At 39.9% G+C, this 26,591-nt stretch overlaps 2 protein-coding genes and 1 long non-coding RNA gene across 5 annotated transcripts; 2 read left to right on the top strand and 1 right to left on the bottom strand.

Moving 5' to 3' along the window:
- The first annotated feature begins 3,177 nt into the window (after nt 1–3,177).
- On the top strand, nt 3,178–6,573 carry LOC137295721 (uncharacterized). The gene is made up of 5 exons (XM_067827240.1): nt 3,178–3,218; nt 4,477–4,592; nt 5,664–5,834; nt 6,171–6,217; nt 6,544–6,573. Exons 1-5 carry the CDS (start codon nt 3,178–3,180, stop codon nt 6,571–6,573), a joined length of 405 nt encoding a protein of 134 aa, XP_067683341.1.
- Nucleotides 6,574–8,700: 2,127 nt separating this feature from the next.
- On the top strand, nt 8,701–22,996 carry LOC137296875 (succinate-semialdehyde dehydrogenase, mitochondrial-like). Of its 3 annotated transcripts, none has more exons than XM_067828758.1 (12): nt 8,701–9,012; nt 14,371–14,566; nt 15,163–15,284; nt 15,482–15,565; nt 16,694–16,864; nt 17,409–17,525; nt 18,258–18,401; nt 18,810–18,953; nt 19,624–19,782; nt 20,356–20,525; nt 21,265–21,323; nt 21,550–22,996. In XM_067828758.1, exons 2-12 carry the CDS (start codon nt 14,380–14,382, stop codon nt 21,753–21,755), a joined length of 1,563 nt encoding a protein of 520 aa, XP_067684859.1. In that variant the 5' UTR covers nt 8,701–9,012; nt 14,371–14,379; the 3' UTR covers nt 21,756–22,996. The 3 variants fall into 3 exon arrangements, with proteins under 3 accessions (XP_067684859.1, XP_067684857.1, XP_067684858.1); XM_067828756.1 differs by lacking the exon at nt 8,701–9,012 and adding an exon at nt 12,938–13,021; XM_067828757.1 differs by lacking the exon at nt 8,701–9,012 and adding an exon at nt 12,998–13,104.
- On the bottom strand, nt 15,011–25,164 carry LOC137296880 (uncharacterized). The gene is made up of 3 exons (XR_010957672.1): nt 25,025–25,164; nt 18,759–18,985; nt 15,011–15,297 (listed from the first exon to the last, which is right to left on the bottom strand). It is a non-coding gene; the product is annotated as an uncharacterized lncRNA (long non-coding RNA).
- Nucleotides 25,165–26,591: the final 1,427 nt, after the last annotated feature.

Genomic DNA, 26,591 nt, shown 5'->3' with positions numbered 1-26,591 from the left:
AAGATAGAGTATGTGGTCTGGTCTAGGATAGAGTAGGGATCCAGTCGAGGATACAGTCAAAGATAGAGTATGTGGTCTGGTCTAGGATAGAGTAGGGATCCAGTCGAGGATACAGCCAAAGATAGAGTATGTGGTCTGGTCTAGGATAGAGTAGGGATCCAGTCGAGGATACAGCCAAAGATAGAGTATGTGGTCTGGTCTGGGATAGAGTAGGGATCCAGTCGAGGATACAGTCAAAGATAGAGTATGTGGTCTGGTCTGGGATAGAGTAGGGATCCAGTCGAGGATACAGTCAAAGATAGAGTATGTGGTCTGGTCTAGGATAGAGTAGGGATCCAGTCGAGGATACAGTCAAAGATAGAGTATGTGGTCTGGTCTGGGATAGAGTAGGGATCCAGTCGAGGATACAGTCAAAGATAGAGTATGTGGTCTGGTCTGGGATAGAGTAGGGATCCAGTCGAGGATACAGTCAAAGATAGAGTATGTGGTCTGGTCTAGGATAGAGTAGGGATCCAGTCGAGGATACAGTCAAAGATAGAGTATGTGGTCTGGTCTAGGATAGAGTAGGGATCCAGTCGAGGATACAGTCAAAGATAGAGTATGTGGTCTGGTCTAGGATAGAGTAGGGATCCAGTCGAGGATACAGTCAAAGATAGAGTATGTGGTCTGGTCTAGGATAGAGTAGGGATCCAGTCGAGGATACAGTCAAAGATAGAGTATGTGGTCTGGTCTAGGATAGAGTAGGGATCCAGTCGAGGATACAGTCAAAGATAGAGTATGTGGTCTGGTCTGGGATAGAGTAGGGATCCAGTCGAGGATACAGTCAAAGATAGAGTATGTGGTCTGGTCTGGGATAGAGTAGGGATCCAGTCGAGGATACAGTCAAAGATAGAGTATGTGGTCTGGTCTAGGATAGAGTAGGGATCCAGTCGAGGATACAGTCAAAGATAGAGTATGTGGTCTGGTCTAGGATAGAGTAGGGATCCAGTCGAGGATACAGTCAAAGATAGAGTATGTGGTCTGGTCTAGGATAGAGTAGGGATCCAGTCGAGGATACAGTCAAAGATAGAGTATGTGGTCTGGTCTAGGATAGAGTAGGGATCCAGTCGAGGATACAGTCAAAGATAGAGTATGTGGTCTGGTCTAGGATAGAGTAGGGATCCAGTCGAGGATACAGTCAAAGATAGAGTATGTGGTCTGGTCTGGGATAGAGTAGGGATCCAGTCGAGGATACAGTCAAAGATAGAGTATGTGGTCTGGTCTAGGATAGAGTAGGGATCCAGTCGAGGATACAGTCAAAGATAGAGTATGTGGTCTGGTCTGGGATAGAGTAGGGATCCAGTCGAGGATACAGTCAAAGATAGAGTATGTGGTCTGGTCTAGGATAGAGTAGGGATCCAGTCGAGGATACAGTCAAAGATAGAGTATGTGGTCTGGTCTAGGATAGAGTAGGGATCCAGTCGAGGATACAGCCAAAGATAGAGTATGTGGTCTGGTCTAGGATAGAGTAGGGATCCAGTCGAGGATACAGCCAAAGATAGAGTATGTGGTCTGGTCTGGGATAGAGTAGGGATCCAGTCGAGGATACAGTCAAAGATAGAGTATGTGGTCTGGTCTGGGATAGAGTAGGGATCCAGTCGAGGATACAGTCAAAGATAGAGTATGTGGTCTGGTCTGGGATAGAGTAGGGATCCAGTCGAGGATACAGCCAAAGATAGAGTATGTGGTCTGGTCTAGGATAGAGTAGGGATCCAGTCGAGGATACAGTCAAAGATAGAGTATGTGGTCTGGTCTGGGATAGAGTAGGGATCCAGTCGAGGATACAGTCAAAGATAGAGTATGTGGTCTGGTCTAGGATAGAGTAGGGATCCAGTCGAGGATACAGTCAAAGATAGAGTATGTGGTCTGGTCTGGGATAGAGTAGGGATCCAGTCGAGGATACAGTCAAAGATAGAGTATGTGGTCTGGTCTAGGATAGAGTAGGGATCCAGTCGAGGATACAGTCAAAGATAGAGTATGTGGTCTGGTCTAGGATAGAGTAGGGATCCAGTCGAGGATACAGTCAAAGATAGAGTATGTGGTCTGGTCTAGGATAGAGTAGGGATCCAGTCGAGGATACAGTCAAAGATAGAGTATGTGGTCTGGTCTAGGATAGAGTAGGGATCCAGTCGAGGATACAGTCAAAGATAGAGTATGTGGTCTGGTCTAGGATAGAGTAGGGATCCAGTCGAGGATACAGTCAAAGATAGAGTATGTGGTCTGGTCTGGGATAGAGTAGGGATCCAGTCGAGGATACAGTCAAAGATAGAGTATGTGGTCTGGTCTGGGATAGAGTAGGGATCCAGTCGAGGATACAGCAAAGGTCGAGGCAAATGTACGCAAATATGGACAACTCAAATGTGGCACATTTCACAAAGAATCAAGTGCTGTGTCAACGTCTTTAGATAAGAAAACACTCGCGTTACACCCGTGACGAGTTCATTTTTATCGTGAAAGTTCTGAGCACAGAGATAAGACTCGACTCTTCATTCTTCACTTTTTCCTGCTTGTCGGCACCTAGGCATAGGTGAGTTTGAGAACACTCAACATCAGCAACACAAAGAATTTTGACGACGGGAAAATAGTATTGATATTTGGCCATGCACCATACACATCCGTCACAACAAGCTAACCAATTTGTTGGTACTATGCAACAATTTTCTTTTTTGTTTTGACACGTTGCTGCTATTGCCACGTTATCGGACACATGGTGAAGCCGGGTGCATTGAACCCGCTTCCATTTAAACAAGCACAAGTGATAATTAGTACCAGAGAAAACGGGCTCTTACGAATGAACTATGAATCACAAATCTTTAGCTTGCCCATTAGATTAGTTGGAAAACGGATTTGATCTGAAACAGCTGTCGCACGTTTGAACCAATGTGACATGTATCCATAAAAAGAGTAAAGTAGATCTAGGTTCTGTGAATTAGTAATTTTCCCACGTTAGCCTGTGCCTCCGTATTAAACTATGTCTACAGTGATATGGATGTTCAGGTGCTTATTTATATGAAACAATTAGGATGAGGGGTGGAAAGTCAGGTTTGGACTGGAATGTTCCCATATAGAAATACGTTGTAATTAAGCCTGATTGTAAATGTATGCTGGTTTAATTTGGTTGTTTTAGGACCTGTCGCCATGTTGACCTTGAGTTTCCTTCTTTTTGGTGTCGCCATCTGGTGAGTAAGTTCACTGGGTTGTGACTACATCAATAACATAATAATTTACTACCTATAAAATAATTGGACTCGCTCAAAGCAGGCACTATATGCTATGTAGATATATATGTTTACATAAAAGATGAATTTCGCCACTAACTTGGTGGAACGAACTGCAAACCACATGAATTGCAGCAGGACCATGTATCAACTTTGCTGAAAAGCATTTCCAAATACTGTGCATGTGAACAGCTGCGTTTTGGTGAAAAGTTTTGTTAAGAATTCGCCACTTTTCACGGAGTCTCATCATTTAATGAATTCATGACAATAAACTTTCACCTTTACGAATTTGTTTTACGGTGCATCAGTTCATGTGTAAACAGCGCCTTGAAAGAATTTTGAATGTTTTGCCAAATCTAGTTTAGAACAGTTGACTGAAGTAAGTGGCTATATATACATTAGTTGACTGAAGTAAGTGGCTATATATACATTAGTTGACTGAAGTAAGTGGCTATATATACATTAGTTGACTGAAGTAAGTGGCTATATATACATTAGTTGACTGAAGTAAGTGGCTATATATGTATACATTAGTTGACTGAAGTAAGTGGCTATATATACATTAGTTGACTGAAGTAAGTGGCTATATATGTATACATTAGTTGACTGAAGTAAGTGGCTATATATACATTAGTTGACTGAAGTAAGTGGCTATATATGTATACATTAGTTGACTGAAGTAAGTGGCTATATATACATTAGTTGACTGAAGTAAGTGGCTATATATACATTAGTTGACTGAAGTAAGTGGCTATATATACATTAGTTGACTGAAGTAAGTGGCTATATATACATTAGTTGACTGAAGTAAGTGGCTATACATACATTAGTTGACTGAAGTAAGTGGCTATACATACATTAGTTGACTGAAGTTTCAGTTTATGATACGTAGTATACATCGCTTGTTGTTCCAAATGTCCGCTAACTTCCCTTTTAAAAAACAACAAAGAATTGTCATTATGAACCCTATATGACCACATGGTCTACAATATTATCCATCTGTCATAAACATACTGTAGTCATCACAAGAAATTTAGAAAAGGTAAAACGCCAAACTGTAATAGTTCTTAATGTCTGTTACAGTATAATTATTTTATTATCAATGTTTTCATTTCTTTGTGTGAAAGAATATAAAAAAATCTTTAAATGTATCTGGAAATTATTAGGAAGATTACCATTCTCAAAAGAGCGGATATTTTACAGCCATTTTCTTTGATAGTTATGCTTCCATCGAGTCGGCAACAGACCGCCTGTTTCTGCTCAAGGACGAAGATCGTGACGGCAGTATCTCCAACGACGAGATGATGACCTACCTCGTCGGCTGTGACAGGAACGGTACGTATAGACAGGCACTGTTCTGTTACCTGCTTCTAGGCTCAACTCTATTCCGGCTTAAAAATGTTTTCAAAAGGTTATTCACTAACTGTGTAAATTCTCTTTATTAAATGATTTTTCTATGACTTGGTAACAGTCTTTCAAAAAGTTATAATATGGATGGACAATTATTTTTAAAAATTTGATGAAATAAAACCGAGTTGCGACCCTATAATTATATCTATGTATACCTTTATGCATCTGTTGTGATGTTTGGCAGCATGGTTTCAAAAGCGTCATTATTAATCAGGCCACAATGTTACACGGGATAAACACAGGATTTGTTATTGATTGATTGATTGATATTTTAGAGTAAATATGGCTTTGAATTAAGTAGTAATTCCACATATGTGAAAAGATTTCCCGTCTTCCCCGAACTGTTGAAATGATACCATGGAGAGATATCAGGAGATGCATGAGCGTGTGAGTGTATGTAGTTGAAGATACATATCATGAATTTTCAAGCACTTATTAATCCAAAGAGGCGGTTTAAGTGAAGTGTTAGTTTATGTCGTAAAGCCTTCGGTTATCGCTCGACGCCTACCTTTAGTGAGTGAGTGAGTGAGTGAGTAAGTGAGTTAAGATTTAACGTCATCTCGGCAATATTTCAGCTGACGATAAAGGTTTTCCATACACAATAAATATAAGTTCTTCGGTAACCAATTTTAAAGCCTGCAAAATAACTATCCGATGGTGTTTAAAAGCAGCGATAAATCTGAAAATAATTTGTTTACGAAGACAATACAATATAAAAACAGGCTACAGGTCGCCAACAGCTGAAGGTAGATCACCAGACTGAGATCCATGCACGCATTCTCTTCCCACAGCGGTTACTCCTGTCATACGTAGGGAGATATGACAGGAGTAACCTCTGTGGGAAGAGAATGAGGTCCTCGAGGACTTACAGTACTTTCGCTACCTGCATGGACCCTAGTTGGGTTTAAGTCTTACTTTACGCCATTGGCGATTGAAGGCATATTTAGCCGAAATAGAGGAGAAGAAAACCCGACTTTATTTCTACCCTCACTGCAGATGATAAGCGTTTGACGGAGGCTGAGTTCTTCCACTGTTCCACCAACCGGAACCACGACATGCATGCCTACGCCGTGAGCCTCTTCCACGCCTTCGATATCGGTCACCGCCGCTGGATCACCCTCGACGACGCCGGGATCAAGGCAATAACTGCCGCATTCGACGGCGACGGTCAGTTCTATGTGGAAAATAACTTTAAACACAATTTTGATAAACCCTTTTTGAGTTACAATTACTGAAAATCTTTTATGGATGGGGTTCTTATTGCGAAAGTCTGTGTCATACAGGTATTTTCCATACTTCCACTGAATTTAGGTTATGTTTTCCAGACAGCAAGTTGTTTGATGTGTTTTTAAGTTCATTAAACAGACTATGCGATTCTATTCCCACCGGGAGTTATGCAGAGTAAAACAATATCATACTTTCATCGACGTGTACCATAGAAAATGATATAACTCAAAAAGAGGTTAAATGTATGTAGAGTTATATATTTTTGTATACTTACAGCAAATGGTTCGGTGAACAAGGTTGAGTTCGAAACTTATCTTCACCACGTAAGGACATTATTCCTTTATATACGTGCATGCGATACCGTGTAAACCTGATACATATACAGTTATGTCTGTTATGGCGAAATACGCTTGTTTCGAAGTGAAAGTTATGCCCCTGCGTATTCTTACTTGAGTCACCAATTTGTGGATTTCACCATTTTTGTTGAACTTTGAATAACTCGCACGTCTCTTCAGTTTCGACACATCCGTGTTTGACTGGGTATAACCGTAAATCCCCACATAAACTCCCCGTTTCTACTCCCCATTCAGAACCCAATAATTATGTCGTGCTCAAGGATTTGAAGCCTAATGACCTATGTTTATTCCAGCGTCTTCACCACCACGGAAACAAGAAGTAAATACCACCGCACCAATTTGGACTGCATTTTCTTCGCTGTAAAACCCCAAGAAACTGTTCAGTAAACGCCCTTTCCATAACGAAGGTTTTCTAAGTTGGAAACAATGCATATAGTTACTTGATTTAACTTTTAACCCCCAATACCTAAACGTCTTACCTAAGGTGATGCTTACTTGAGTGAGTTAATTTTGCCCGGTTCTGTATTTAGATCATTAAACGCCTCAATTCAACGATCAAACATTTTACAAGACAAGGGTGACATATCCCCGCTATATTAAGTCGGGGCAGGGGAGCTAACGACACATGGTCCCCGGAATCTGCGTTGGTATTGATTCACTCAGCATTCACGGATTCGAAATCAATTAAGGGACATTTCGGAACCTTCAGACGGATCGAAGAATTCCAAACGGCTTCATCGTGAACGGAAGATATTGCAGGATCTATGCATAGACGGTGTTTTGATATCAGTAGCAGATGACGGATTGCGAAGAGTATTTTGTAATTGATTCGCGAAAAACGACAGATTTCCAGCTTTCCGAGCAATTTTGAATTAATAGTGATCGTCAGTACAGCTGGTCTCAGTTACGCCATTCAGTTGTTGAAGTGACCTTAGAATGATCTGAATTGTTTGCGCTCTGTGCAGTAAGTTATGCTAAACCGCTGGTTGCTTGCAGTGAACATAATTCAATATTCTCTGTCTAGAACTTGACCATCGGTCGTTTTGCAATAACAATAGCAAATGTAAACAGTATGGAGCTAATATAATTCGGCATTCACAGTCAAGAACTTGACCAGAAATCGTCTTGCAGATCAGCAGGAACCCTTGAAAAGGAGTGAAGTGAGAAACGATGCAGAGGGTATCTAAGATCGATTGAGTGAGTGAGTGGATTTAATTTTAGGCCGCGCCCACCCATATTCCAACTACATACATATATACAACTAAATAATCGACTCTGGACCAGACAATCAGGTGATCAACAGCATGAACATGGATCTACGCAAATGGGATACGACATGAATCAACCAAGTCAGCAAGCCTGAACACCCGACCCCGTTAATCGCATCTTTCGACATGGGTTACTGAAGATCAATTCTAACCCGGATCTTCGAGGGTTGATAAATTTAAAACCAATATGGGAGTTGCAGTAATGATGGAAGAAGGCTATATTTTTGTTTGAATATTCTTTCGGTCACTGGTCACTTCGAGTGATCGATATTATCAAAGTGATTTATTCTGTGGGCTTGATACACCTCGCTTGAGGAATACAATGACACACTATGATGGTTCACACATTTTGCAGCCTCGATGGTGATTTAATTGGCCCAAACGGATACTGAGCACTTCGGACGATAGAGTCTCAGAAATCAGAGAGGGTGTTCACATGCACCATCATCTCAGATACGAACACAGCAAAAATAAATGACGCGTTAATTATATAACGCCATACTGCCCGCGCATACTTCTATCGGCCGACGATACCCAGGCTATCTGGTGATATAGAGCTAACAGCCTTGACCTTTAGATCACATACATAATATGTATTGTCATTAAATACACTGACCCATATACTAGATGGGTTTGTGACAACAGCTGGATTGTCAAACTGCACGGTAACAGCGTTACAGCAACTCATGAACACACATTGTGGATATATGATGTACCCAGATACTTCAAACATAAAACAGCTGATATTTCAAACATATGTCGAGTGCATTTATACAGTTTAGGGGGAACACGAGAGCACCTAATAGAAACAGAATATAGCTGTCTTTGAGCTGTTTACAGGAAGGACAGGGTGAGTGAATGGGCATGGTTTAACGCGTTTATGCGTGATTTCAGCAACATCACGGTTGGGGACACCACATATGGACTTCACATTCTTGCCCCATACTGTCATGGGGAATGGAACCTAAGAATGCCAAGTGACTTGCCAATGCTTTAACCACAAGACCACCCTCCCCAACAGAGGCACACATGTGGCCTTTTTGTTTGTTTTTCTTGGTACATAAACGTACAGATATAGAAAATACAGATTGTATAAATCTGTTGAATTTACAACTGATGCAAGCTGGGATATCAATGATAAGTATGCATTCAGGAGAGTACACTCGCCTGCCGATTTGAACTGTCACGTTATGCTGCATGCTTTGATGTAGTACGTGCAATAACTGACATCAATAACAACGCCTCATTAACATTCAAAGAATTGTTCATTTTCAGTAAACGTGGAATTTCAAACAGATTAAGAAACTAAATCCGTGGCGGATTATTAAAAAAAACACTTTCGAATATTTTCTCAACATCTGAGGCGGGTTTGTGTTGACCAGACATGAAAACTAGGACGCCAGCGAACTTACACCCTGCTCCGAATATCTAGCGGTTGATAAGCGACAGGTCACCGGTTAACAGTCCTTTTCTTGGCGACAGTTCGAGCTACAGGTAAGAATATAACAGGTGGTGTTTGATAAACCCGGGATTCTCGGTATTTAGAGACTCAGGGAGCTACAGGCAGAATTAGGACTGCCATTTTGTTCCCATTCTGACGTCCGTGTTGATTTAATGAGATTCATGTCCTTGTTAGGGTGTAGGTACTTTTTTGTGAGTTTCTCGTCTTCCGCCCAACCCTTAAAATTTCACTGGACGCAAAATAATACGTTTCGATATCTCACTTTTCTCTCCTGCTGTGGATCGTATCCACTGGTGCGGTTGGCAAATACTACTACCATCGAATATTTATAAAATACGCAATCGTCTTGCTTCAACTAGGTTTAATAAAATCCATTTCCGAAGCAATGGGACAGGAACTACGTCAGAACTGAACTTAATTCAAACACTGGTACCAAGTATTTTTAAATAATAAGTCATAGGATTAGTGATTAATTTATTATTAAGATTATTTTATATTATTTTGCGTAGCCGTGCATACTCGTGCTGGCTGACGTTGCAAATGAGAAGCATATGAAAAATGTGGATGGACTCCGCTTTGGGACCTGTCATTGTACGAAGGTGGGGTAGCCTAGTGGTTAAAATGTTCGTTCGTCACAAAGAGCCGAGTTCGATTCTCCACATTTCCGGTGTTCCCCGCCCTGATACTGCTGGAAAAACGCCAAAAGCGGCGTAAAGGCATACTCATTCATTAGTATTGTACACACCTCTTAAGAAGCAGGCACGCAGATCTGTATTTGAAAGATGACACAAAGATGACCGTACAATTAGAGATACCTACAAACAACCAAGTTTGCAAACAAACAAGTGGTCGAAAGTAAACGATGAGTAAACGTTGAAGCTGTTTGGGAACATTTGACTTTAAATCAGGTCAGAGTTTGTAACTAGAGCAAAACGAAGAAAGTATGATTATCAGTTTAACATCCGAATATGCTGAGATGATAAAAGTAACGTTTATTGCAAGTGATTCTGATACGCCATAGTCCGAGTGGTTGCATTTTCACACACGATAGAAACTTGTCTGGTTTGAAACCTTCAACCCAGACTAAATAAGTCATACATGTTTGCAAAGGTCCTGCATTATCACGGATTCATTTGGAGACAGAGTGCATGTGAATATTGATCACACAGAAATCTGTCTAATCAGTCATATCATGGACGAAGGTTTAACGTGTGTACTTTTTCTCTTCGTCTTCTATTGGTAGCCAGCTCACAGTGGCCACACTTTAAGACGGGGAGACACATGTGAGTTCACGTCTCCTCATGACACATGACGAAGAAGGCCAGTCACCCGATCTCTTAAACAAATATAACCTACTTTGGGACGACTCTTTAAGAAACATTAAGCTGTCCCAGTGACGTCGCTTCTCAAGTATGCCATGAGATTCTCTCTCTCTCTCTCTCTCTCTCTCTCTCTCTCTATCAAGTGTGTTCATATTCAAACGCTTAGGTCTTTGATAGTTTTCTCTCCAAAGGGGTAGGTGGGGTAGCATGGTGGTTAAAGCGTTCGCTCGTAAAACCTGTGTTCCCCGCTGTGGTATTGCTGGATTTTGGCTACAAGCAGCGTAAAACCAAACAAATTATGCATATGAGGGAAGTCTGCATGGAGAACTGCGACACCATTCGGTATGTGAGTGTGATTTAATTTAGATTTAAAAAAAAATCTTGTTTGGCAAAGACATTTCCTTTGGATTCCGTGATAAATCCGTAACCAATTATCCCGCTGTAAGTATCAAATTCATCTATAGTGCTTAATGTTGCTAAAAGCGAACGACGGTATATTGGGACAGCCAGGAAGCGTGTCTGGAGACCTCCATTATGTATTATAAAACCCCCCAACAAACAAACAAAAAAACCAAAAAAACTCCAAAACCTCCCAAAAACAACAAAAAACAACAACAAAAAAACCCAACCAAACACCAAAAACAAAAGAAAAGCAACAACAAACAAACTGAAACACACACACACACACATACACACACACACACATACACACACACACACACACACACACACACACACACACACACACACACACACACAAACAAACAAACAAAAAAACCCCAGAAAAACAACAACAAAACAAAAACAATAAAGATCCACAAAACAAAATCTCCTTAAAGTAATTAACACCACTCGGTCTGGAACAGGACCCCGTTGTATCAAACTGTAGTAAAGCTTTAATCGTTAATTCTACTATGAGTAGTAAGTCAATTAGTCATTGGTTATCTTCAGTTGCATGAAACCCTTAATAAATTAATCCCTTCGTTAATCCATCATTAAGCTGATGAAGGTTTAAATATGGGGGTATCATTAACTCGTCATTAGCCGTATCAACATGGCATACAACATAACGTTTCATCAATTACGTATCCCAAAACTCTTTTTTAAATTTTGAAACATATTGTCCCATTTAGTGTTGATTTCTTTGGACGTTCTATTGCTTACCCCTAGGCTATTGATCTCGGTCGTTATTGTGTCCCATATCTGCTTCTTTTGTTATTAGCAATAGAGTTAGTCAGTTTGCTGTTTAACACACCGACGTGATCTTCAACTAGGTCTGTTAGAAGTTGTATTTCACACCTCTCAACTTTCTGACGACAGCCATCATGCAGACGATAGATTAGTGTTTACCCGCAATGCACCATGGATAATAATCAGGGGATTCCCCTAAGTTGATGATGATTTAATGATGAGACTTTCATTAGAGGTATACTTACTTAACGGGTGTTTAAATAAGGGTTTATACAACACTATACAGTGTTTAAACACTTCATTAACTAATCAAACATTAAGAATTTTATCAATGATTAGTGTTTAATTGATGACTACATAATTACGCCCTGATACAACCGGGTCCAGATTGCATATTGGACGGGTAGTCAAACTGAGAGTAGTCATAACAGGCTACGAGACAAGTCACAAAGCCTGATAAAGTGATCCATTACGCCTGTAAGTACGATCTATAGCATTACATTATTCTGGAACCATATTTAACAGGAACCCCGAATGAGCATAACAATCCGTGGGTTCTGTCATTACAATATCAAATATGGTCTATCAAAGGTAACAATTGTTTCATTACTAGTAATTTCTATCTCCAGGGAGACTCTAACAGGTTATCCCTGACATTTCAGATATGGACTTAAAAAGGAAATTATTGCCAAAGTTGCATTGTTTAGATCAACACTCTGTAAATAGATTATTAATTGTTATTTCCCCATTTCCCGCATTTCAGAATAGACATACTCTTAATAATAAATTCATAATATTCATTGAAACCATAGCATTCACTACTGAATCAATAAATTTAAAACTGTTAGGCATCAAGGGGTCCCCTAAACTGATAGAGTACAGCACCACTCAGGCTCAGTGGATATGAAACAATATAGGTAAGCAGAAGCATGGGTAAAACGTAAATCTGTAAGCATTTGCTAATGTTGGTCAATTCAGGTTAAATCCTTGAGATCCGGATTAGAGTTGGTCTTCAGTAACACATGCTAGAGTTAACAGGCGTCTAACGGGATCAGGTGGTCATGCTCATTGACTTGATTGACACATGTCGATATACAGATCGATATACTCTCATGATGCTGATCTCTGGTCCAGACACGATTATTTACAGACGGCCGCTAAACAACGCACAAACAAACAATCTAATTAACCTGCTTTACTCAGGTCAACACATTTGCAGGCTCTTCAGCAATGTCGACATTGGATACGGAAAACACCGATAAAAGAAAATATTACAGGCATCAACACCATCAATATCTTGAGTTGACCACACGAATCGAGTTTTAATTTGTGTCACGGCTCATAACCATTTTGCTCAGATGAATTTGCGGAGATGAATTTGCAACGTCAGAGATCGTGAATGTGGTACTTATTTATGATCCGAACGGTAGTGTACTGTAAACTAAGTCGAAAACAACGAACGGTCCCTCAGCGAGGCACTGGGTCACACGATAACGTGATATGTGTGTATGGTGTTGGATTCAGAATGGTACGTACAATCTTAGCAAGAAGTTGACCGACACTAGTCTGCGGTTATGTGTCATTTGTGAGCTCACGAGTGCATCTGCGGCGGTGAGTGATTGACGAGACTGTGCTGTCTCAGTATCAGTCAAACGCACGAGCGAACAACGGTACATTGATGCAGGGTTTGTGAAGTAACATTCGTGTGTCACACTCCGAACTGCATTAGAGACGGTACGCGAGAATCGCCAAGATCGGATGCACTGACATGATCAGCTGGTCTGGCTGGTGAATGTCTTAATAGATAGTGTGGTAGATCTACTCATCACTCCTTAGCTCAGGGAGAAGTCATTTATCCAGATAGGTGCTGTCATACTGTGTGATGCGAGTCTTGTGAGAGTTTTGATAGATGATTCAGAAACATCGTGTCTCAAAAAATGACCTGCAATTTCAATTTGAAGTCTATGTAGTTGTATTCTTAATGTAATATGAAACTCTTAATTATTGAGTCTTGTCTAGTGAGCACCATGTTTCTAGGGACCATTTTTAAGTCTCTGCATGGTATCAGCTGCCTAATGTTGGAATGGTAATTTTAGCCACATTGGCATATTATAATATGATTACAGTGCTTTATGCATTTCAGAAATGATTTTTGAAACACATATATACACTTCTGAGCTCAGTGAAACCAGTAGTTACAGTGGAAATGGTGATGAAGTTGTGACATCAAGTGCAGTACCCCTTCAATGCATATGTGGCACCATAATGGCGGTACCCCTACCATAGAGAATAAGCTATTCATTATATTTTATGTTCAGATTTTTGTTCAAATAATGTATATGCTCAATTTGAGATGACTGATCATGCATATACACCAGCTCTCTGATATACAGGCAATTTTAAGCCATCACAAGACAAACCTTTCCTTTGATTTTGGGGGGTTTGATTATCTTTCAACTTGTGTCAGGACCATACTCTTTGATTCATGGAAGTAGTAAGTTTCTTAGACAACTTCAGGTACAGTCTGATATTAGTAAGTCACCTATGCACATGAATAAGCCACATATATGACAAAGACGTCATAGGTAGCCGTGTCATGAGGCGATGCAGTTCACTGTGCAGGATTGGGTGTGTCAGAAACCTATGTTCCTAGGTTTGAATCCCAGTTCGCTCTGATTATGTTTCTAGGTTTTTCAGAACCATAGGTCTGCTTGTGGATGTCACATGATAAACAAATGAGATCTGTATATTACTTTGGGCCTCCCTCCCAATCCCATTTGAAGCAGATGTGCTGTGGTGGATCAGAAATACTGTATGATTTTCTTAGTGCCAGCAGAATTTAATGTGGGTGAAAAGTAATGCTTTCAAATTTTTCAGGTGTGTTGCATGTGTTCACGATCAGTACAGATATTGTCAAGACAACTGAAACTTTCCCAACTCCGTGTATTTCACATCGCCATGGATACAGTGCCACCTGCAGCATCGGGCGTCCGCAGCGCCAGCAGCTTCCTCTTTGACAAGGCATTTGTCAATGGGCAGTGGGTCACAGCTAAGTCTGGCTCGGTATACCAGAGTAAGATTATTCTTTTGAATTAATGCTGTAATACTACAGGGTTAAGGAAAAGGTGTTGTAGCAATCATTTTAACCCATAAACTATCAGTTAGTCAAGAAATTAGGAAATGTTTTGGACTATATTATGATGTGGTAGTTTTGTCAGATGATTAATGTGAATGTGAATTCGACATTCATCTTGTTCCTTTTGGTTCTAATTGTGCATTAAGAATGCATGTCATACATGTTTTCATGAAGTTACTATCAAACATTTGTATCTAACAAGTCCTTAAAGCCAGTTGATGTTTACATAGGTATTCAGGTACTTCTAGGGTCAGAGTGTTTAATGGGACTAGAAACGACTAGATGTTATTCACGATACTAAGCACAACAACAATATTGATTTTCCATAACTCTTCAATGATACATTTCCTGTTTGACATAGCAAGTTGCATCCCTTGTCAAGGCACGATGCAGTCCTGTGACTGTGGGCTTGTGTTTGTCCTCTTATTCTTGGTTTGTCCACACTTCATCTATGTCAGTGCGTGTCATGAAAGGGTTAAGAAAACAGGCATCACCCATGGCTCTCTAATATTCCACCATCTGTTGCCCTCTAGTCACCAACCCGTCAACAGGCAAGACGATTGGTTCCGTCCCTGACATGAACGCAGATGACACACAGCAGGCCATAGAGAAAGCTAATGCTGCATTCCTCAGGTGGAGGGAAACCACGGCAAAGGTAGGCTCCATATCTAGATGATAAGGCAGAAATACCCTGAAGTTATTCATGTCTGCGTATGGTTTTAATTTGTTGAGCCTTTAACAAGAATAATGTTAAGTAGTTTACACATATGCATACTGGCTGTTAATGAAATAGTCCCATTTTGATAACTTACTCAGTCTGTCTGAAAATTTACTCAGAAATCTTTTTTACAGGAACGGAGCTTAATTCTGAGGAAGTGGTTTGATCTGACCAATCAAAACAAGCTGGAGTTGGCAAAACTTCTGACAGCTGAAAATGTGAGAAAACAAATTCTATAGTTTGTGGCCTTTCTCTTCTTGTACCAGCCATATATGTAAACACTGGATTATTATGTTTTTGTTCAGTATGAGCTCCTGATGTGAAGTGATCAAGGCAAGCATATACTTCTCGAAAGATTCAAAGATCATGCAGTTCTTTAAGATTTCTAAAGTTAACATGTCATATGAAAGAAAAGGTGCTCTGGAACAACTTTTAAGTAGTGTGTGTTTGGCTTGACAATGTTAATCATTTCATGGCAATGCAAATTCATTATTGTGTAAAAGAACAGGTGTTCTTTTACTTCTTTTGAGCAGACTACTTAATATGAGGACTGTAACGTTTGGCAGAAAAAAAACAATTCAATGTTTCTCAGGCACATTTTCTTCAAAAGTGACGAGGGCGTTTGGACTTTTTTTAAAATGTTTGATGGAAAAAGAAGTGACATGGGAGGGACACATTTTTATGTTTTCTTCTCTCAGAAACACAGCTTGGAAGTTTAGCATGTGTTGATGAGTTGTAGATTCAGTCCCACTTGTTACAGACTCTCATTCTTTTAGTGGACAAATGGATGATCCGTATGTAGCCAAGTCAGAATGATTTTTTTAATGGCAATGAAAAATTGTCATGCGTACCAATAAAAATGATGCACCGATGCCCGAGAAACATTACAGTACTTTTTATGTAGTCTTATATATTGTGACATACTGCACAGAGGTTATGCCTCTCTGTAGAAGTGCCATGTGTTATTTGTAAGGTTGTGTATTAGATACTGTTCTTGATGTGCAAGAGAAACCATTTAGCCTTGCTGTGAATTAACTAAATGTGTTTGCTTGCACCTCTAGATGGAAGAATGTTAGGATTATTTAAAGTCTTGGAATAACATTTAGAAGTGATGCACAGAGGTAGTGGCAGGCTCCCATTCTCTCTTTTGAAAAAAAATACCCTCTAACCTTTGGACTTACTGATTTATGTGCGTCGCCTTTTTTCTAAATTTTGGATCTGCCCCTGGATGGACTGCAATTTTAACAGGTAAGGATGGTAGGTGAAGTGAGGTTTTGATCTGATATTCTGTAATCTTCATTAATGCTGCAAGTATCAAGATACACTTGACATTTCATATCCTACAGGGCAAACCACTGAAAGAGGCCATAGGTGAGATTAACTATGCTGCTGGGTTTATTGAGTGGTATGCAGAGGAAGCTCGACGTGTGTATGGTGACGTCATTCCACCTACAGCAGCCAGCAAGAGGATGCTGGTCTTGAAACAGCCCATTGGTGTGGCTGGCATGATCACACCTGTAAGTCAATCATAAGGGAATTGTATGACAGTGTACGCCACCAAGATTGTCCAGTGATTGTTCAGTGAAAATGGAAGTGATGCACAGCTGAACCAATCAGAAAACAGCTTCTTAAACTTTTTTCAATCTGGTGATTTATATTTCAGCCTAATCTGTAAAAATATTTTTCCGAATTTCTGGATTATACTTGAAAACTGAAGATGTTCTGGAATGTATGAAAAGATCGTCAAAATTGTATGGCAATACTGCTTCGTTTCAGATCTATGCTATATGTTATGATAATGTTCACATTTTATCTTTTGTTGGCGTTTTGAAGTGAAATGATTTAATGAAAGATGAAACAGTGTACTGACAATCAACCAAGTCAACCATCTGTAACATTTTTCATGTCTCAAAATAAGCACAGGTGGCTAAAAAGTGTGAAAATATTGCTATGAAAATGAAGAAGAACGCTTCGTTAGTATCGGCATTGTTTGCAAAAAATTGTTTTTATATTATAAGAGAGTCTCACAGCAGTTGTACATTGAATATATTTGTGTTCCAGTGGAATTTCCCCAGTGCTATGATCACAAGGAAGGCATGTGCAGCCATTGCTGCTGGCTGCACCGTCGTCTTGAAACCAGCAGAAGACACCCCGTTTTCAGCTCTTGCCATGTGTCAGGTGAGTAGTTGGTATCAAGGGAAGCTTCAGTCACCCAGGGAAAATACAGATGACCACTCTAAGCAGAATGTTCCTTCCGTTGATGTTTGAATTTACTTTGAGTACAAACTCTTGTCATCAATGTTTTTTGTCCATCTGTAACTGAGTTTACTTTGAGAACATCATTGCAAGCTCTTGTCATCATTGATACGAAGACCGAAAATACAGAGGACCACTCTGAGCAACTTGTTCCTTTCATTAATGTTTGAACTTACTTTGAGGACATCAGTGCAAGCACTTGTCATGACTGATATTGCCCCCTGTAAATTCTGGCAAATTACATGGCCCTCTTCCACACAAATTACAAACATAGTTATGTAGTTTAATGTGTTTAGAGATAAGTTCACTTCCTAGATAGGAAAGTTTAATGTTTTCATTTTGATAATTCACAGCATTCATATTTTCATGGTTGATATAAATAGTAACTTTAACAGCAGTATTACACAGAAGATTCTTATATCATCCATGGAAATGGTGCAGTAAAATACTGTTTCTTGAAGTAAATCCTATTGAAAATGATCCTAGCTGCTGTGATCGGGCCAGCAGTCTTATAACGTTTTGCCACAGAACCTGTGCTTTGTGTTTAGAGAATCCAACTTGAAAATATTTCTCTACTAGCCAAAACATGAAGTTTTTACAGCAACAAAACTATCCAATCACATGACAATAATTCAGTAGCCTCTCTCCTTCTAGCTGGCGAAGGAGGCAGGCCTCCCGGACGGAGTGTTGAATGTGGTGACCAGTTCCCGGGACAATGCTCCCTCTGTTGGCAACACACTGTGCGCCAGCCCCATCATCAAGAAGATTTCGTTCACAGGCTCCACGGTCACAGGGAAGGTGAGCGGACTATGAAGCCAGATACCTGTCATTTGTCAAGCCACGTTTGTGTCATATGTTGTGAAACCTTGCTTGGCTGAGTTTAGGTTCAAACATTCAAAAGGGGCTGTGGGTTAGCCAAGTGGTTAAAACATGTCATGCTGAAGACCCAGGCTCGATTCCCCACATGAGTACAATGTGTGAAGCCCATTTCTGGTATTGATGGAATATTGCTAAGAGCATCGTAAAACTTGCTCAAACATTCAATTGTTATGCTGGAATATTGCAAACATGGTGTAGAATCATACTGAAATGACTTACAATCCTCACTGATTTCTGACTACACGAGAAATTTGATTTGGAGACTTGTTTTCTTACCTGTTGGTGTTCATGGTTGAGATCTTCACTAAGAGTTGTCTCCCATTACAGATTCTGCTACAGCAATCAGCTTCGACAGTGAAGAAAGTGTCCCTGGAACTGGGTGGTAATGCGCCGTTCATTGTGTTCGACAGTGCTGATATTGAGGCAGCCGTCCAAGGTACAATGGTCAGCAAGTTTCGATGTAGTGGACAGGTAAGTGATGTCTGTTTTGTTTGTTGAATACCCTGTAAAGAAATGCAACAGCTGTCTGTAAATGTTTGAGTCTGGACCATACAGTGCAGTGATAAACATTAAGACCATCAGTCATATGGTTTGTGTGTGTGAGTTTATACCACACTCAGCAATATAACAGCTATATGACAATAATCGAGACTAGACCACACAATCCAATGATCAACAGCATTAGCAATATGAAGACATGTATCAACCAAGTCAGCGAGCTTGATCAGCTGATCGTGTTTGTCAGCTCTTACTACAAGCAGTTCTTAATATTTGCATTTGGACCATATAATGCAATGATTATATTAATTTCATCCCCAGACAACTGTGACAAGATGCTGATTATTTTGAAATATTTTTTTATATTATTAGTTTTCATTGAGCCGTAATGCCAGTGGCTCTAATACAATGTTGAAACTCGTACAACTAGACAAGCCGTGAATTCTGAATGATGTCATGAAAATTGCATATCTGCAAAAATAACACATCATAATGTCATATCAACTTGGGCAATTCTGTGTGCCAACACGTGTAATTGATTAACTTGGCTATAGTGCACCAGATCTTCACACAAGCATGAATCAAACATTCAGTTTTCATCAGGTGTAGAGCACAATTGATCACTGCTTCCTGTTTTCTGCAGACATGTGTGTGCGCCAACAAGATATTGGTTCAGGAAGGAGTGTATGAGCGATACGTTGCACGCCTCGCTGAAGTCATGAAGCAAGAGCTTAGAGTTGGGGATGGCTTTGACGACAGCACAACTCAGGGACCTCTCATCAACAGCAAAGCTGTGGACAAGGTAATGTGGTCTCCAGCTAAAATATGATTCTGTTTGTTTCTAACACGAATTGTTTAGATGGAAGTAAAAGTAGCAGTAGATCTTTACTCAGTCACAATGATTATATTGTTTTTATTTCGTTTATTTATCGCCCTAGCCTACTGTATTGGAATGATATTGTAAACACCTTGTCTGCCTGTCCCACCATAATCATTTCATTGCCGGAGCATAACTCAAAAAACATATAAAAGTTTCCAACAAAAATTGTTAGATGTATCAAACAAAACCTAAACTGGGGCCATCTGCTATTTGCAGTGATTTGGCATTTTTTTGTGACTGGATTTCCATGGAAACAATTTGGACTTCTTCTCAAAAGGAAGATGTGCTCTTTGTTTCAGGAGCATAACTCAAAAACTGCTCAAAATCTATCAATGTTACAATATAAGATATATGAAACAGATCTCAAGGTGGTGCCTTTGGTATTTGTAGAATTTTAGCTTTCTGATTTTCCTCGATTTCCATGGAAACAATATGGGCTTTAAGTAACTGTGAGATGATGATTTGATGGCTCTTGTTTGTTCCACTTGTTGACAGGTAGAAAGCATCGTGGAGGATGCCAAGAAACTAGGCGCCGGGCTGCTATATGGAGGCAAGAGATCAGACAAGGGAGAGAACTTCTTCGAACCAACACTACTCTCCAATGTCACTGTGGAAATGAGATGTGCTAAAGAAGAAATATTTGGACCTGTGGCTGCAGTTATCAAGTATGTTGGAAACACAGATGTAATCTGCATCATGGGCCTTAACCATTCTCACATTAGTATATGTATGTGCCATCTGGGTAACGTAATATCAGTTATGGTGCGGCATCTTTGACATAAGTTATTCAACAGAAGTTAAACTAAAAATAGATTTTTTTTATAGTTAATGCCTTTTGGCCAGATAATATGAATGGAATTTCGCATTCTTTTCCCACATTTTAGTTGTGTGTAATCCTATAGTCATACATATGAAGCACACTGAAAATAGTTAACAAGTTAGTTTACAAAATTCATGTTACGTGAATTGAATTCAGGTAATGTTTTTGTTTGACATATCTCAAGATCTTATGAGGAAGGGATATAGTCCCTCCACAATACAAGCATCATGTTTTCATGTACACCGCTGATTATCAAATGCCCTTACTATTTATATATTTCACAGAAAAAACTCTAGACTAAAGTATTTCCTTTATGAACACATCAAATAAATGTTCTTGTGAAAAATAAGTCCTATATAATTTCCCACATTAGGCACAGAAACAAACACGATGGCTGACAGACAGGCCATACATTCTAGCCATTTCACATTTAAGTCAAGTTATATGAACAAGAAGCGCTTGACCTTGTTCTAATGAAGCATAAACACTGAAGATGAAGAAATACAGAGCTAGGAAATATTCTTTGGACTCGTTCCTGAGTAAAAATGATGAAGGGAACTAAGACCATTTTGATTGATTTACAGGTTCAAGACAGAGGAGGAGGCAGTTGCCATAGCAAACTCATCAAATTCTGGCTTGGCAGGTATGGCAACAAGGTGGTGACAGACTTGTCTTGGAAATTCAGACAGAAAAGTCTCATTTTGGACAGTCTGATTGAAGATGGTTATTTTATCAGTGTATCATAAAATGACAATTATTTAATCTATTCCTTTTTCATGTATTTATGAGTCCAGGTAGGAAAGATTTGTGATTTTCAAAAAATGAATAATTGATATCTGTATATAATAGAACCATGAATTGTCTTACAGGATATTTCTACTCACAAAACCTGAGCCAGATATGGCGAGTAGCAGAGAAGTTGGAGGTTGGCCTGTGTGGAGTTAATGATGGACTTATCTCCGCCATAGAGGCGCCATTTGGTGGAGTGAAGGAGTCAGGGCTCGGCAGAGAGGGCAGCAAATATGGAATTGATGACTACCTGGAGATCAAATATGTCTGTATCGGAGGCTTATAATTGCTGTGTTATTTTGAAACATGTTCGAGAGAGGTTATGTCAGTAGAGGTTATGTCAATAGAGGTTATGTCAATAGAGGTTATGTCAGTAGAGGTTATGTCAGTAGAGGTTATGTCAGTAGAGGTTATGTCAGTAGAGGTTATGTCAGTAGGCTTTCATGATGCTGTGCATACAAATTCAAGTTCATGAATGATGAATCATGATTTCATGATTCCAAGATTCACAAGTTCTGTCTTTTTCTTTGCTGATTCATTTTCTCAAGGTTTGTGATTCTTGAACTTATGTGCAACATTTTATCTTGACATCCCACATTGTGATCCACTGGACCCCCAGTAACTATTTGTCAGGGTCCTTACAGGAAGCATGAGGCCCTGTGAAGTCTCTTTACTTGTAGGAACTTTATAAATCTTCTCAAGAATTCACCTCAATGCGTATTTTTGTGCATCCTTCGTGACATAAAACATTTTGTTTTCAGTATCTATTTTGTAACATTTGTGCATATTGGATGCACATTTTTGCAATGTGTTAACCCATGAATGTATCTGACATCTTAAAATATCAACATTAAAAAGCTGAAAATAACAAATTTATGGTTAGCTTTTAGTGCGTGTGTGAGTGAGTGAGTGAGTGAGTGAGTGAGTGAGTGAGTTTGATTTTACAACACTTTTAGAAATATTCCAGCAAAATATGGTTAGGGGGATATCAGGAATAGCAAGAACTTTAGGTTCTACATAGATTTCAGAGAGAAAGTGTATTTGCTTGCAGTGAGTGTAATATTCATAAACAAATGTGCCAACACAGGTAAAACAGCAATGTGACCACACTGTCATAATACTGACATACAAACGCCATTTTACAGATGCTACTTCAGTATGATCCCTTCAGTACATTGAGTGGTATATTCTTTCCACCTAATGTTCTGAATCAATTTCAGACAAATGTGTCATAGCCAAAAATCTGAAAGTCTGTTGATTATATTCTGCCCTTTCCTACGTTTCCCATTGTACCATAGATCCTCCCAGAAATTTTAAAGGGACATCTTTGACATCCATGTCAAGTGACATGGATCGTTATGCCAATATGGGTAGAGTATTTGCTCAGAAGAGACTTTGTTGGGTAAAATATTTTATCCTCTTGTATTGGGCAACTGTTTGTTGCTAACTATTGAGTAGAGTGATATTCAGAATATTTGTTTTATAGGAATATTGAACATGGCAATTAGCAATAAAACCAATCAGCAATGTATTTGTTTGTGATTACTCTTCTTGTGGGTACAAAATTCAACATAACACAATGCTGGATTCAGTGAGAGGAGGGAAATGAAAATAATGCTGTTCTATTAATATTCCAGGAGTCTCCAGGTGCAGAAGGGCGAATATCTAGAAATGAAATGCAATGAAAAGAGCTCTATAACCTTCTATTTATATTTTAGACTTGCATGCGCTATGTGGAATATATTTGTTTTAGGGCCTTATGACAGGCAAGCATCAAAGAACAACAGTACAAAAGTAGTTTCACGTTATTATTACTGTCATCAGAACTTGGCCATGATGTTTCTGAATCAAAAAAAAAAATACTTGGTAAGGGGTCAAAGGCAAAACTGTGACGTCTTTACCAGCTCGTTATGACTGTGCTACCAGAAGGTCGGGAGGTTCTGATACTTTCACTTTTGTAGAAACAGAAAGTAGTACGTGATGAACCGGTGCATACGCTTCGCGGGGCCTGTCCTCTCACCTTATGGTATTCTGTACGAGTCAGTATGGCTTTACGAGGAATTTAGTAACATTCCAGCAAGTTCAGGGTTTCCGTTACTGGTCTTTGCACATTGTAAACATGATGGGGATCGAACCCGTATCTTCAGTTTGACGAGCTGTAACCATTGCGCTACCTGACCGCCCCATACGCAGTAAAAGAATCCCTCTGAATTCCTGAGACATACGAGGGGAGTGTAGCAGTACGATCTTTGGCTGAAATAGCGTCTTTGAGTGTGGTTTGATGAGAAGCTGCTCGGGATGGAAGTTCCACGGTTCCTGGAATCTCTTTAGTCCCTGTACGCGAATCCTTGGTTAGTGGGGCGCAATCAAGAGTCGACCGTTTTTTCAAATACAGAAATACTATACAAGGTAGGAGAATGAACGTTGAAGGCATTTCCAGCTGGCCATACATCATCCGAAGTTGGCGGATGTTTGAGGGCTGTGGTGATGCTTTGACTGGCGTCCGCACGACGACATCTTAAAAAGTGGGATTCGGCCAGAGCAGGGCCTTTATTCTCGAAACGTTCGTAGCCCTAAGAATTCTTAACTTTGGTCGTAGTCAATGTGTTAGGAATGGGCTTACGGACTTCGGAGGGCTACGAACGTTTCGAGAATAGCTAGCCAGGTCTCCAGGAAATTATCTGTGAACCAGTAGACCCGTTCTTCCTAAGATATGACTGAAGTACATTAACAGCTCCTCGTAGTGGTAACGTCAGAGAAGAGAGTATACATTATATGATTCACCAGCTATTGTGCAGGACCATGTATATTTGCTGCACCGCCATATAAGCAAGGTATTGAACAGTATATGCTTAGTAAAATGCGACTACCGGGATCGTACATCGATGGTCAGGCTCTCAGAAACGAATGATGCGTGTTCATGCTCATGAGGTCAAACAACGGAATGTGTGATTTAGATTCGAATATTTATAGGTTTATAGCTGGAGTGTTGCTTTAGCGGAACTGAACTAAGTTTTATTCCAGTCAACAAGTAAAGGGAGGCTCTAACAGTTGTAGGTTGTCCCTGGTAGAAGTAAGCAGACCTTAATTCAATTTGATATCAATTAACCCTTACTGCATGGGACGAATACTGAAGTAGGGTATCTTATTCGCGTATTAGGGTCGTAACCATAGTTACTGTGTAAAGATGATGCCGCCGGAACGTTACCTGGCATAGTGTTTAAGTTTATGGGCTGGTTCGCTGTCAAGAGATGGTATTCTCAATATTCTATTTTCCGCTCTATCACAGGGGTTAGAATCACTTTTTTTACAATCGTATAATGTTCACACACACACACACACACACACACACACACACACACACACACACACACACACACACACACACACACACACACACACACACACACACACACACATGTATATTACCATACATTTCAAATTTGAACGAAATCAGTGAAGAAATAAATATTTTATGTCATAGTGTTTTCTAAAATATTAATTTCCTCATCGCTTATTTTAAGAACATATTGTCAAATATATGTATGCACTTACCTGTTTTTTCCAGGGTTGCCACAGCTGCACAAGATTAATGCTGAGTATGAAATCATGCTAAAAAACGCGACCGAAAAATCCAACAGAACGTTTCTCGAGGCGCGTAAAAAGTTCACACGTCTTTAGCAAGTGTTCAGTCTCTAAACGCCGTAAATTCTGACAACATTGCTGAAAATTTGCATCTGAATTGTCTTCTGCTTCCTGCTTGCAATAAAAACACGCGCAACGGAAGTGAGCTCTGATTGGTTTAACTTGTAACACTTGAAAATGCTGGTGAACACCTGCATGAAATATACAAGGTACGGAATCTAATTTGACAGCTGTCTGTGTCAGTGTGACGAAGCAAACTGTAAGAGTGATGGGTTAATATAATGTCCACAAGCACTTGTGTGAGATTTTGAATTGTGGGTGTCACATTGCAAACTTTTCTTGCATTTTGCTATAATACTTTAACCGATCCTGTGAATATCCTATCAGGTTTGTTATTGTTGCGAAACTAGTGAGTTAGTGAGCCGGACTAGTCACTATTCCAGCTATATGTCGGCGATATGTAAACAATCGGGTCTGGAGCAGACAATTCAGTGATCACCAACATGAGCAACGATCTGTGCAGATGGAATGCGGTGACATGTAACCAAGTCAGTGATCCAGACCATCCGATCTCGTTAGTCCGTTGCGAGAGGCATGGGTTGCTGAAGACCAGCAATAACCCAGATTAGGTTTGTGCAACGAAAGTATGGCTATTATCCTGTTTCAAACCGTTTAGAATTGTCAGAATGTTACAGATCGACTAGACATCCAAACAGAACAGAGGTATCAGAATGCCCCCTCCACGGTGTCATATATAATAACATATTTTATTGTTCAGGGCAGGAATGGGCTGGACACAGAATCAAAGATGACGAGTGTATTGTATCCACATCAATGTTTACTACGCCACATATGTCACCAGACCGAGGCCAAGTTTTCTGATACAGCTACCAGGCCCCCGTTTCACGTGTGGGCAATGGAACCCGGGTCTTCGGCGTGACGAGCGAACGCTTTAACCGCCTGGCGACCCCACCGTCCCAGTTCATGCATGAGGAATAGGCGAGATTTATACGAAAATAGAGTGACCTGTCTTCGTCGTCATGTATCACGAAGGGACGTGATCCCACATACAATGCAACGACTTAAAACATCATGCAGTGACCCATAAACTTCCACTTACCCGCGTGCACTATATTGTTCTTACCAAAGCCATCCATAACACAGAAAGAATACTTAACGTAACCGACATGTGTCCACCAAGTCAACTACCCTCACCATCCGATCCCGTTAGTCGCCTCTTACGACAAGCATGGGTTACTGAAGACCAGTTTTAACCCGGATCTTCACGGATATCAGGATAATATTATACAAAATGGCTACCAAGAGAAGGAGCAGCAGATCAGTCAGGTATATTTACTGTATCTGATACATAAGAGGGTAAAAAGTGGATGGCTAAACTAGAACTGCACCTTCTGTTAAATAAATAAAAATAAACAACCAAACAATAAAAACGTTCAGAAACATGACGTGAAACCTC

Source organism: Haliotis asinina, chromosome 9, assembly GCF_037392515.1.
Source record: "Haliotis asinina isolate JCU_RB_2024 chromosome 9, JCU_Hal_asi_v2, whole genome shotgun sequence".
NCBI lineage: Eukaryota > Metazoa > Mollusca > Gastropoda > Lepetellida > Haliotidae > Haliotis > Haliotis asinina.
This window is presented reverse-complemented; position numbering and strand designations above follow the sequence as displayed.